Source organism: Rhipicephalus microplus, chromosome X (assembly GCF_043290135.1).
Source record: "Rhipicephalus microplus isolate Deutch F79 chromosome X, USDA_Rmic, whole genome shotgun sequence".
Taxonomy (NCBI): Eukaryota; Metazoa; Arthropoda; class Arachnida; order Ixodida; family Ixodidae; genus Rhipicephalus; species Rhipicephalus microplus.
The window spans coordinates 266725203-266738486 of NC_134710.1; the positions used below are offsets into that span (position 1 = coordinate 266725203).

The 13284-nt window shown below is 46.5% G+C and overlaps 1 protein-coding gene across 5 annotated transcripts in view; it reads right to left on the reverse strand.

Moving 5' to 3' along the window:
• Positions 1-13284, reverse strand: part of LOC119162225 (extracellular matrix organizing protein FRAS1) — a 158321-nt gene that overhangs the window by 80526 nt on the left and 64511 nt on the right. For 3 of the 5 annotated variants that reach the window (XM_075879063.1, XM_075879064.1, XM_075879065.1), the window contains exons 4-10: positions 11375-11541; positions 10909-10982; positions 10089-10268; positions 8253-8373; positions 7626-7747; positions 3420-3573; positions 3058-3236 (exon numbers count right to left, since the gene is read on the reverse strand). In XM_075879063.1, the coding sequence (XP_075735178.1) occupies positions 3058-3236; positions 3420-3573; positions 7626-7747; positions 8253-8373; positions 10089-10268; positions 10909-10982; positions 11375-11489 (945 nt within the window). In that variant the 5' untranslated portion in view covers positions 11490-11541. Of the gene's footprint in view, positions 1-3057; positions 3237-3419; positions 3574-7625; positions 7748-8252; positions 8374-10088; positions 10269-10898; positions 10983-11374; positions 11542-13284 lie in introns of all 5 variants that reach the window. The other 2 variants (XM_075879062.1, XM_075879066.1) reach the window with 1 other exon arrangement.

Sequence of the window (13284 nt, forward strand, 5' to 3'; positions counted from 1 at the left end):
CGCCGCAGACAGCGACATGATTTTCTCGCAGCATTATCTTGAAAAACCGAATGCAAAAAAGTTAAACATTCGATTTGATTGATTGCTATGTGGGTTTCAACGTCGCAAAACCACCATATGATTATAAGAGACGCCATAGCGGAAGGCTCCGAAAATTTCGACCACCTAGGTTTCTTTAACGTGCACGCAAATCTGAGCACACGGGCCTACAACATTTCCGCCTCCATCGGAAATGCAGCCGCCACAGCCGGGATTCCAACTTCAGATCAGCAGCCGAGTACCTTAGCCACTAGACCACCGCGGCGGGGGTAAAAGATTCGAATACGGGTATTCAAACTGACGACCTGCGTGACAACCCCTTCCCCAACTGCGCGTCAAGCCTTTACGCCACCAGAACAGCTATACGGTGGTGTCAAAAACGACCACAAATTTACGGCAACGGGCCCCTTCATTTTTATCATTCCACTACGGTGACGGGCCCCGTCACCGCAGTCGTTCCATTACGACGACGGGGCCGTCACTTTAGCTGCATCCTTATTATGACGGGCACCGTTACTGTTACTATTCTAATACGGTGATGGGCCCCCTCACTTTAACGATAGTATACTGCGCTGACGGGCCCCGTCACCATAGCCACTGCCATAAGTGAAACACCAAGGACACAATGGGATTGGAACCTATAGGTCCCATGCGTGCCAGCCCAGTATTCTACCACAGAGCTACACCATTAGAACTCTGTTGCGAACTAGCCTTAGGAAGCCTTCAAGTCGGGAAAGGAACCGCCTTATAGTAATAAGGCGTTTTAGAACAGCAAAGAAACAACGAGGCGTCGCACAATGCAAATTGCGTAATGAGCGAGTCATCGACTTCCATCACAGAAGCTTGTTCTTGATCATCTACTAACTGTGACGTATACCTACTGTGGGGGAATAATTAGTGGTTTAATGAATTAGTATAAAATTTTAGAATAATTGAGGTTATATAGTATAAAGTTTCAGGCATGACTCTTCGTGTTCTTCAGACACAGCATGAACGAATTCTTTGCAAGAAGACGTAATGGGTACCACGCTTCTGCGGAAAATGATGACGTACTGCCTAGTGAATGCCTCTCTACTACGCAAAAATTATGATGATTTATGGCCTAGGGAGTTCCTGCAAGCGTGCTTGTAGCAGTTACTCAGACAGGGTTTAACAAAGGCTCCGAAAGCCCGCTCTTCCACCTATCGCTGTGACTGTGCTGATCTGGCGGCTTTTTGCTCCTCTCTTTCTTGCCTTCTCTCTTTTCTAGTTTTTCAAGTGTTTTTTTTTTCATTTCATTTCTATTGATTTCTATCATCATTAAGCCGCACAAAGAACAAGAGGAAGAAGACCTCTCACGGCGCAAGCAAGCGCCTTTCAAATTTTCAACTACTCATTCTTGGCCAATCTTCCTGAGTGCGTATATAGGTGCCTTATTTTTGAGGAACAAACAAATGGCTATGCTAGATGTGGCTTTGCCGTCGTTGATATCACCGTAAAAGAGCTCCAAGAAGTAGAGCAAGAAGTCTTCTCTATGGCGTCAGCGCATGCTCAGATGGAGAGGGGACATTTTTTGTCTGGTTTGCTGGACATAGTCAGTATTCAACTAAAACCTGATTAAGAGCCTACAGTTAGTGAAGCCAGGGCTCGAATGTCTACGTACAGGGGCGACGTAAGTGCAGGATCATTCCTTTGTACGTCAGCCCCTCCTTGATGAGGCGCGCGCTCACTAGAAGAAGAATAAGCAGCATAAAGTCTGGAATTTTACGTCTTTCAGCAATACGTAGCGTTATAAAATTTGGCAGACCTGATCTCGAGAGCTCAGTGCATGCATTACACTTGTCAGCTCGAAATGCCAAGTGAGGAGCCATTTAAGGTGTCCACCTGCAGGAAATCAACTGACCCGATGCGATTGGAACCTGCTAATACAAGGAAACCCTCCCTTCTGCTCGTTTAGTGGTTTAGCTATCTGCCTCTTTGCTGCCCCTCTCTGCCACGTTGAAAAGAGACCCAGCTCATGCTAGACAATAAAAGTAAAGACCGTGTTCTGCTAACTACGCCAGAAATGTATCGTATATGTTCAACCATTGGAACCTTTGTGCTATCATAAACAATAACATTTCTCGCTTCCTGTCGTAGATAAACGTTGCGCTCGTTTTTGTTTGGAATTATTTGAATTAGTTTGAAATACATGTGCCATACATATTTCAAATACATATTTCATTCTGGAGGCCTAAAGTGGTGCTTTATTTGTCTACTTTTGGTGCCTGAAACAAGCTTTTTAGTGCCTAAAAATCCGGCCTCTACTTATCACATAAGCTTGGATGCTGGGGAAGTCAAATGTAGCAATAAAACTTAGAGTTTGTATAAATTTTTATATGGAGAAATGTATAAAATGGTACCATGAAGCGTGCTTGGTTTCAACTCTCAGCAGTTGTTTTCTCGTGACAATTGTTAGACTGGCCGATGAACACCCAACTCTCAAAATACCTCAATGGCAAAAACATCCTTCGGTGCGCACATTACTATAACCTGGTCTTTGTGGTCAAGCAACAACGAAAATATTTCTTTGTTGGATGTCGCTTGCTATTTTAGAAAATGACGCCGCAGCATTAACAGCAAGCTATTTCCAGCGCGCAACACATCCCAAAGGTAGCAAGCTCACTAGCATTAAGTTATTTTCGCTAAACGAGCATAACAATTTCTGAATGTACCTTCAGTTCGATGGTTCGCTATCCTCCTTTGAAATTTTGAAACGTCTGCAGTGGCTTGCACAGGCAGACATTTACAGCATTTGTCAAGAGAGACTGCTAAGAAACACTAGCATTAGTGTAGTTTCATATGCTCCCTCCTTTTGGGTGTGATGCAAATTCTGCGCCAGAATGCTGATAGTCAAGAGTTACCAGGCACCTCTAACCAACGCTTCACTCTGTTCCGAAACTTTTGCTATTCAAGCACACATCTTTTGAAGCTGAAGTGTTGCGCTTCGGTTTCAAATTCTCAGTCGTTTATGTGAACATCCTTCGTGAATTTGCGCACCTTGAAGTCTTCTAGCAGGACACCGCCACAAAGTCCAACTGCATCCTTCAGAGAAATGATGGCCTCGAACGTCCATAGGCATTGGTTCAAATCGAGGTGGTGGTACAGCGACACAGCAGAGGAGCCGCGGATCGCTGAGTCACTTTGATAAGGCCTCACCTCTCCTATTCTAGGAGCACCTGAAACCACGGTACATCGTATTTAAGCACGGCCTTCATGAATGGACGCTGCGTGTTGCACGAACTGTGCTTTGTGTTCGTTTTTCAGAGAACCAGCAGAACACTTCATCGGACAAAGAAAAACAAACTCATCCAGGTCATGACACGTAACGTCACTACAAAGAACAATAAGCACGCACATACCAATTGTAGATTTCATGAAGGCAGCAAACGCCAAGCCATGGTCTCCGGGGCCGGCTACATTGGAGCAGATGTGCTGCTTTTGCGAGACAACGTTTCCGAAGAGTTGCTCCGCACTGGGTAGCGGATGCGTCGAAATCAGTGGCAGCATGGAGTCCTTTCAATAAAGAAACGAAAAAATAAATCGCCAATATATTCATTTATGAATCCACGGGATGTGCACTACTCCATCTAGTATAGTCACGCACTGGCGCGACGACTGACGATTGCTTGGTGTCACGGGAACGAATACAGCTACATGTATTAAACAACTGAAAAGGATTGTGGCATGCATCGCGGGTAGCTTTTGAAGCGAAAGGTACTGATGACAAAAGGTGAAGACTTTCTGTCGATTAAAAGTACAGCAAGTAAATATAAATATGGGCACAACACCAGCAGCACTGCAAGCTAACAATTATAGCTGACTCGCGGCTGCAGCTTCAAGAAGCCCCGGGGCCTCTGAAACCCCTGCTTCCGCGGGTAACTATATATTCCTCCGCATACAAAAATTATTTCACCCAATGATGCTGCGTCAACATTGTTGCTCACGCAGTATCCCAAAAAGAAGAGGGAAGGGAAATGGGGCAGTTACTAGTGGTGGCACTATAGTATGGCGCTAAAACAGAGAAAACAAGAGCTGGTGGCGTTCCCCTTCCCGTTTCCCTCTTCGTCCTCACGCTCATTTTCCTTTCCAACCATTATACTATACTGGGCTATGCTACGCTTCACCCTCTCGCTTTGTCGTCCTTATTCTTTATCCAATCCCACCGCTACACTACAATATACCATTAGGGCTATACTATGATTTCCTCCCTTCCCTCCTCTTTTTCCTCTTTGTCAACCTGACTTATCTATCACTATCCAGGAATATACATTCCTTTATTCTCCATCCTCTTCCTCACAGCCTTGCTATAATATACTACAAAGGCTATGCTATGCTTTACTATATGTGCCTGGGTAGCCGAGTGGGTACAACGAGCGTCTTAGGATCGTAGGTATACGCAGGTTCTAATCGCTCTCGCCAAAAAAATTTTATTTCTATCGTCTTTTTCTTTCTCCCCCACTCTATTTTTCCTTGTGTGCTCGTTATCTCATCTATCAGAGTTATTCCATCAGCCCGCAAAGGGACAAATCGGCGCACGTGTCTTGGGGGCGAGCCCGAAGAGGGCGAAGATAGCTCACGGTTGTTCATGATGATAATTTGTGTTCACGACCAACAAAGCTTCTCTAAACTTACGCAGCTGCGCCGCTAAAATAAAAAAAAAGTGCCGCCATATCCACGAAGTGAATGATGATGAGTGGGCGAAGCTCCGGAGGTAAACCTGGTAAACCATGAATCCTGTGTACATTTTGCCCACTCGATTTTATTACATCGCTCCCCCTAGCGTACGTCGCCGCACTAAATCGAACGATTGCCTTCAACCAATGACACGCGCCATATGTGACATCATTCCTATTTTATAAGATCTCGCGTCTTCCATCAACTACAAGTACCGCTTTCTAGTTTATAACATCTTGCATCTTTTCATCATCAGCTACAAGTACCACCATCTAGTAAACACTTCAAGAACTAAACGAGAGGTGGCTACATACAGGAGACGGTACCGCCATCTAGTGAACACTGCAAGAACTAAACTAGAGGTGGCTACATACAGGGGACGGTACCGCCATCTAGTGAACACTGCAAGAACTAAACTAGAGGTGGCTACATACAGGGGACGCACAGCCCACGCCCTAAGGAGCTTCGCCCCTAAAAAAACGATAATGAACATCGGTAGGTTCATAGAGTAAACACAGTGTAGTGGAGCATACGCGTTGGTGCGTATGCTCCACTACGATTGGTGCGTATGCCCACATCACTGAAAGCCCTAAGAAGTTTCGTTGGTCTTTGCTCTTACTTTCGTCGCTTCGTGCGCAACTTCGCGTCCATCATTGCACCTCTGACTAGTCTGCTTTCCAACAGCAAAGGTATATCTGCATGGTCACCTGCATGTGACGACGCATTTCACCAGCTGCGCCGCCTGCTGACCTCGCCACCTATTCTTCGCCACTACGACCCTACTGCTGCCACAGAAGTTCACACTGATGCAAGCGGCGTTGGTCTTGGCGCAGTTTTGGCACAACGGAAAGGTACCCAAACCGAATACGTAGTCGCTTATGCAAGTCGCGCTCTTAAGAAGGCTGAATTGAATTACTCCGTGACAGAGAAGGAGTGTTTGGCCATAATCTGGGCGCTTACGAAGTTTCGCCCGTACCTTTACGGCCGTCCTTTCGATGTGGTCACAGACCACCACGCTCTATGTTGGCTGTCCACCTTGAAAGACCCGTCCGGACGTCTGGGCCGTTGGGCACTTCGATTGCAGGAATACGACATCCGTGTCGCATATCGTTCCGGTCGCAAGCATGCGGACGCCGATGCACTTTCCCGATCGCCATTAACACCAGATGTGGCTTCTCTGTCACCCCCTTTTACCACCTTGTCACCACTCGACAGCACTGACATGCTTTCGGAGCAGCGTAAAGACCCATACCTTGCCTTGTTAGTCGACTACCTTACCCCTTACCGATCCATCTTCTGTCCCTTCCACGAGAGCGGTACGCCGGCAAGCAGCCCACTTTTCCTTACGTGACAACATTCTGTACCGCCGCAACTACACGCCTGGTGGTCGGAAGTGGCTCCTTGCTGTCCCAACTCATATGCGCTCTGACATCTGCATGAATTTCCATGCAGATCCCCAAAGTGCTCACGCAGGTGTCCTGAAAACCTACGAACGGCTGCGCCAACGCTATTACTGGCGAGGAATGTATCGTTTTGTGCAGAAATACATTCAGTCTTGCACCACTTGCCAACAGAACAAAACACCTCCGCGGCACCTTACCGGCATGTTACAGCCGCTGCCGTGCCCGGCTCGCCCATTCGACCGCGTGGGTATAGACCTCTATGGCCCACTCCCATATAGTAGCTCTGGAAACCGGTGGATTATTGTCGGAGTCGATCATCTGACACGCTACGCTGAGACTGCAGCTCTACCGGCAGCGACCGCCCACGAAGTTGCACTCTTCATTCTCCGCAGCTTCATTCTACGCCATGGTGCTCCGCGGGAATTACTCAGTGATAGGGGTCGAGTGTTCCTGTCGGAGGTCATCCAAGCTATCCTCGCTGAATGCAACATTATCCACCGGAAATCTACCGCATACCATCCACAGACAAATGGTCTTACTGAGCGGTTCAACCGCACACTTGGCGACATGCTGAGGATGTACACCTCCTCCGACCACACTAACTGGGACGCTGTATTGCCCTTTATTACCTTCGCTTATAACACCGCGACGCAAGCGACTACCGGTTTTTCTCCGTTCTTTCTATTGTACGGCCGCGAACCTTCCCACCCCCTTGACACTATACTACCGTACCGCCCTGATGCATCTGAGTGCTCCCCGCTTTCGGAAGTCGCTAGATACGCTGAAGACTGCCGTCAGTTGGCTCGGTCTCTGACAAGTGAGGCTCAAGGTCTACAAAAGACTCGACACGACGACGCTCACCGCATAGCTCCTACATTTCGTGCTGGCTCCCTTGTGTGGCTTTGGGTGCCCCCGCACGTTCCTGGCCTATCTTCCAAACTTCTGGCGTATCATTGACGCGACCTCTCCGGTGAATTACATCATCGAGCCGTTAACACAATCACCAGATTTGCGCCGTCGAGGACGCGAGACCGTACACGTCGACCGTCTCAAGCCCTACTACGACCCCATCATTGTGCCTACTCCCTGAGTCGCCAGGATGGCTACCCTTCATCCCGGGGGTATTGTAGTGGAGCATACGCACCAACGCGTATGCGCCTTCGGAAGACAACAAAAAGCCCGTGCTCTGCTTGCGCGAGAGTTTGTGCCGCCTCTGCCAGACTTGCCGTACGCCCACTTTCCGTTGCGACCTCGCTGCGACTTCTCGGCTCGAATAAACGTCATCACATTAGGAATGATACTGATTACATACCTACGTTCAAATCATTATAGTTTGTACGTACCAGGCCTCGCTTCCATAGCCATACATGGAAAAGTGACCAGGGAACTTTTGACCAGACCATACGTACGTGCGAACCAGAAGGGTTTGCACGTACGTATGTAATTAGTGACTATATTTGGCAAAGTAAACAGCACACATGTACACACTCGGTGTCTTATGCGAACAGTAATGTGCAGGCGACCAGCTTGTGCTGCTGGACCGGTGCCGTTCAGGTATTCCATGGAGGCAGTGACATCCTGCCCATGTGGCTTGTCACCGACACAGATGCCTGCATTACATAATACGAGGAAATTAGTTTAAAGTATAGGTCTCTATGAACTACAGAATGGGTACTTAGCATGGTTTGGAAAACAAACTTGAGTTTTGATTATTTTTTGCTCACGTAAATAATTACGTCACGTTCACATTTCACAGTGGGACATCGCTTGTTAATGCTTGTATAGATTATATTTATTATTAGGCTGAATACACGCACTGTCTATTATTTAAAAAATCTGAATGTCTGCCAATAATTGTATACCTCGATTTGTTGATTCGTCAAGCAAGCTTCTATGGTAGGCTAATTTTCGGAACGCTGCTATGGTAAATGTACCATAAGTCGTGAACACTGTGCTTCTGGACTGTGAACATCCCTGAAAGGGACTACGCTTTAGTGCCCGTTTGTGTTAGTTAAACGGCCAAGTTATACAAATAGAACTGCAATGAAGATCTCGTTGGGCTAATTAATTTATTGTGAACTCAAATATACGCTATATGAAGTGCACCACACGCACCTTGGGAGCCGCTGATAACCACAGGCTCGCTAAAAGTCAGTCGGTGACCTGAAGCGTTTCGTGTTTCTTGAACGATGCATCTCACGGTAGATCCGCTTGAGATGTACATACTGTCAAGGACCTGCGGGAAGACAACGATTCTGCTACAGTCAATGCGGCAGTTGTGACAGTCTATTACTGGATGACCTCTTGAGAGCGAGAGAGCGAGGAACAAAAGGTAAATCAGTTTTAGTCTGGGGAAAATTCTCCGGTCTATGTTTCGCGAATGACTGAGGAATTTTCAGGGTTGTCTACAATATTTTCCGCGATATGTTCGATTGTAACAGGAGGCGCAATCGCAAAAGCGCGAGTTCTTCTAAGATGTAAAGTTTAGCATTGTCTGTTTTTTTTTTCATTCGAAGCGTTTCTTAGCGAACTACTGCGACTTTAAACGTATCTATCTATCTATCTATCTATCTATCTCGCCGCTTACGTTTCAGTGCTCCCATGGGCAACCCCTTAACTTGGTGTGAATAAAAATTAACATGAGAGAGTAAGATGGTTCGATTAATATGACGCGCTGGTCAGGACATGAATAATGCCACTATCCCTTCGCATACGTCGCCAAACAATTCGCGCCACACATAGGCACATACTCACGCGCGGGTATGTGCCGCTGATATGCGGGTATGTCCCACAGGTGATTGACACTTCGTATCTACCCAGGAATGACGAGAACACACATGGGCAATTTTAACACGTGAGCGTTAAGCAATACCAGACATCGGTAGCGTCGACCCAAAGAAGGCATAGAATAAATGTCAGGGTTCCAGATTGAATCGAACCAAGTAATTCTGCGTGGCATTGAAGCACTCTACCACAGAGCTACGCTAGGTTTCGGAAATACTTTTCAAATAAACGCTTATATTCATGAAACGTCAGTAGTGGTTGCAGTGCTACCCAGCCAATTTTATACACATTACATATGTACTCCTTTCATACAGCCGTCACGTCGAGTTAAAGTCAATTGTGGTTAGTTGCCATGCGCTGAAGTTTATTTACGTAGCAATGTCCAGGGCCAACATTCTCGCGCGCATCACCGCTTCACATCAGCTTCTCGTGTTTGTAATACGCATGTTCCAGTTGGCGTCGTTGCGCAAGTGCAAACAGCTGATTATATCCACATCTGCAACTCTTCAACATACGTCTGTGCGTGCAACATTTGTACATATACTTAGCAACATTTCATCGCGTGTCGCTCAATAAAAAAATGCGATATGGTCACCTTTCCGCATGCTTCGCATAACGTCGATTCTCAGGTATACGTGGGTCTAGATTCTCAGGTATACGTGGGTCTACCGACATTTTTTTTTTTGTCTGAGGAAAGAGGCTTCATGGGGTTCAGATAGCTCTTAACTTATGAACTGCTAGCTTCGGTTTTCAATCATAGTGAAGAACCCTGGTTCATTTCTACCAGCTCGAAACACGAGCTTCTTTGCATATCGCACTGTGTGTGCGGAGGAGTTACACGCAGTGATCCATCGTGGCCACGAATAATTAACCGCAAGAGTAAAAGCTGATCATCCTGTTGGCATCAGCTATCGATTTTTGCCGGTCGCGATTAGTTTCTCTTTCGCCCTTGAATTTTGATAATCAATATCTCGAAGTACGAGCAACGTTTGTGATTTCTAAAAAAAAAATTGGTATATAAGCGGAAGCGCAATGTTTTTTACTTTCTTCCTTTCACATTTTATGGATAATTGCAAGACTAGACGTTCCTGCCGCACTTTTTTTTTTTCATTTCTTTTCTTCAACATCCTCAGGGCTGTGATGAAACGGTGTGTCTCTGCTGCTCACCCGATGCTGGACGGCTGCAAAGGGCGTCTCCTGGGAGATGGTTTCAAATGAGACCGACCCGTCGTCGTCTGTGGCTCCTGCCTCCCACGTGTAGAAGAGGTTGCTCGGAGGACCGTTCCTCGTGGATCCTTTGCAACTGGCACCCCGAGTGGCAAAGCCTGGGTGATGCGTGTCGCACAGCTGCAAGAAGTGACTGCATGAACCAGCTGGCTCATCGTGAACAAAGTTAAATTCATAGCAGACCCTCGGTTTTGTGTGTGTATGCCTGGGCGCTTGTGTGTCTGTCTGTCTGTTTGTCTGTCCTTCTCTCTCTCTCTCTCTCTCTCTCTCTCTCTGTGTGTGTGTGCGTGTGTGTGTGTGTGTGTGTGTGTGTGTGTGTGTGTGTGTGTGTGTGTGTGTGTGTGTGTGTGTGTGTGTGTGTGTGTGTGTGTGTGTGTGTGTGTGTGTGTGTGTGTGTGTGTGTGTGTGTGTGTGTGTGTGTGTGTGTGTGTGTGTGTGTGTGTGTGTGTGTGTGTGTGTGTGTGTGTGTGTGTGTGTGTGTGTGTGTGTGTGTGTGTGTGTGTGTGTGTGTGTGTGTGTGTGTGTGTGTGTGTGTGTGTGTGTGTGTGTGTGTGTGTGTGTGTGTGTGTGTGTGTGTGTGTGTGTGTGTGTGTGTGTGTGTGTGTGTGTGTGTGTGTGTGTGTGTGTGTGTGTGTGTGTGTGTGTGTGTGTGTGTGTGTGTGTGTGTGTGTGTGTGTGTGTGTGTGTGTGTGTGTGTGTGGAACATATGATTCAATGCGCACGTCGTGCAAACTACAAGCTGCATGTTACCGGGACGCACACGACGGGGTATCCCGCTGGTGCCGGTTGTCCCAAGTGGCCTTTCACATTGTCGTAGTACAGCAGGGATACCACCTGTAACAGTGAACATGCATAGAAACACGCGCAATAATTAGGACTGCAAATAAGGTGAACATAGTTGAAGTAAGTCAGCCACTTTCCTTTGGCACTTCATGATTATTACTTGCTTCTTCAGTAACTGGGCCAAAAATACCGGATATGCACGTGCTTTCGCAGCCGATGCCCTGAGCCATATAAGGTTCTGAGCAGTCGTGCTGCTTAGAACCTTAATTGGCTACTTGCTATCAATATTCCACAGCACATGCACGTGTTGTGACTTTCAGAACAAACGTTGTTTGCAGGAATAGCATGATAAGATGCGTACACTCTTCTCGTGCGGTCGCCTCTGTGAGTCGAACGATGTTTCGCACGAAATTGACACTGACATTCATTTTCGGAATACTCACAACTGGCAAGATGAGACCTCTGGTAGCTACCGAGCTCGTCGGCATTTCGGCCGTGACGCTGGCGGACTCCGAGTAATTGACGAGCTGAGCCGGATGGAACTGGACGCCTTTCCATTCTTCAACCAGCGTGGGCAAGTCAGGTGGTCTCCGGTTGTTATTATTTACGTCTAATGATGGAAAGGCAAGCAGAGCGAAAATTCTTACCTAAATTGAACTTAAATATAATATTAGTTTAGTACATAGAATCCAGCTTGAGCTGGTATCCTCTTGTTTGCAATACTGTGCACGGCAATGCTGTGCGTGTGTGATGATGGCGACAGGAAGAATAATGCGTGTATTACACCAACCATGTAACACAACGACTTTCATGAAGTCTATAATTTGGCCCCATGTGTGTGAAAAGCACACTTCGACGCTTAAAGGTGCCAAGTGAAAAAGACGTGAAGCCCCGCATCTATGTCAAAGAGCATGTGCTATTTCACTGAACATTCTGTTCTTCGTCGATCTTGAAGTCTTTTGATGGCGTGTCATTACTACGGGAGGTTCAACGAACAATTTACAACGCCAGGCTCATCCAAATTCTGTAACAGTCCCTAATAGTAACATAGGATGTTCTGTCTGGTTGCACAATGTTGGCAAAATACCGCTTTGACTTAGTGTCTGCAGCAGGGAGTGGAAACTCACTATACCTCCCATGTATTTGCTCTCGCATCCTGATACGCAGCGGCAGCGCTGGTTTTACACTGGCGGCTGGCGGGCATCCTACTAGAAGTAAATCACAAACAGAACATTTCTTTCATGACGTCGCTGGTGAGGTCACCAAATAGAAGGAAAAGGCGAAACATTGAGAGGAACAAGGTTGCCGAGGGAGCCTTACTTAACCACTCCGCAATCAAGTGGAATGCGCTCTTGCCTTTTCGACGTCCGCTGGCTGCTTGGGCGATGTGGCCATTCGTAAAGACTTGTTTACCATATTTTAAAAAAAACATTTCGTTCCTCTTTTCTGAAGTGGTGAAAGTGAAGCTGACCGGTTTCTCTATGAGACTAAACTCTATCAGCACAATTAAAATAAGCTTTTAATTGCACGTTTGCCATGAAACAAAAACAGACAGACCCCTATTGTGCAAGTGCCAATTCATAAAGCATTTATAATTAACGACTGACACATGGACAAAGTGAGCAAACAATCAACCTAAAATATCCAAACTAATGCGAAAATTATTATCGGTCACGAGTAGTACACATAATAGTTGACCCAGTCACGTTTGTTATGAAGGCGCACATAGTTTTCTCACGGAACTTCAGTACCAAACGAGGGTGAAGCTCGGAAGCACGAAGAGACTTTAAGCGACCAGAACTTTTTCAAGAGAGAACATCGCTGGAAACAGAGTTTCGGCAAGTTCATCATTCCTCGTCAGGGCCACGGCGTCGCCTTGACGAAGAAAAGGTCCTTGTCAAAACGTTGACTCCAGCTACATTCGCTGTAATGATTTTTGGAAGCATTTAGTCAATCACATGTATTTGACTGACACTTTTGAGCTAAAAACTCAAACCCCGGCTTCATGAATTTCATCAACAGGAAGGAGCTTATAATTACTTGGCATCATTTGAGCTACATGCGAAAACCAAAAGAAGCAAAAACTATTCAGCCAAGCCAACACCAATTGAAGCCATTTTTTCAAACCCATTTTGTCGACAGCAACATAGCCGCCGTCTTGACCGATTAGTTTAGCGACACTATACTTTTGTCAATAAGGTCAGGCTTGCAGAGAGCTGGGTTCACTCATATATTCATGCAAAATCAATACCTGCTCAAATAATTGGTCCAAATGTGTTCACCCGGTGCCAATAGCAAGCCACAAAAACCTTCGCGGACCTGGAAATCCCGGGGTTATCACATTGTAGAGCCA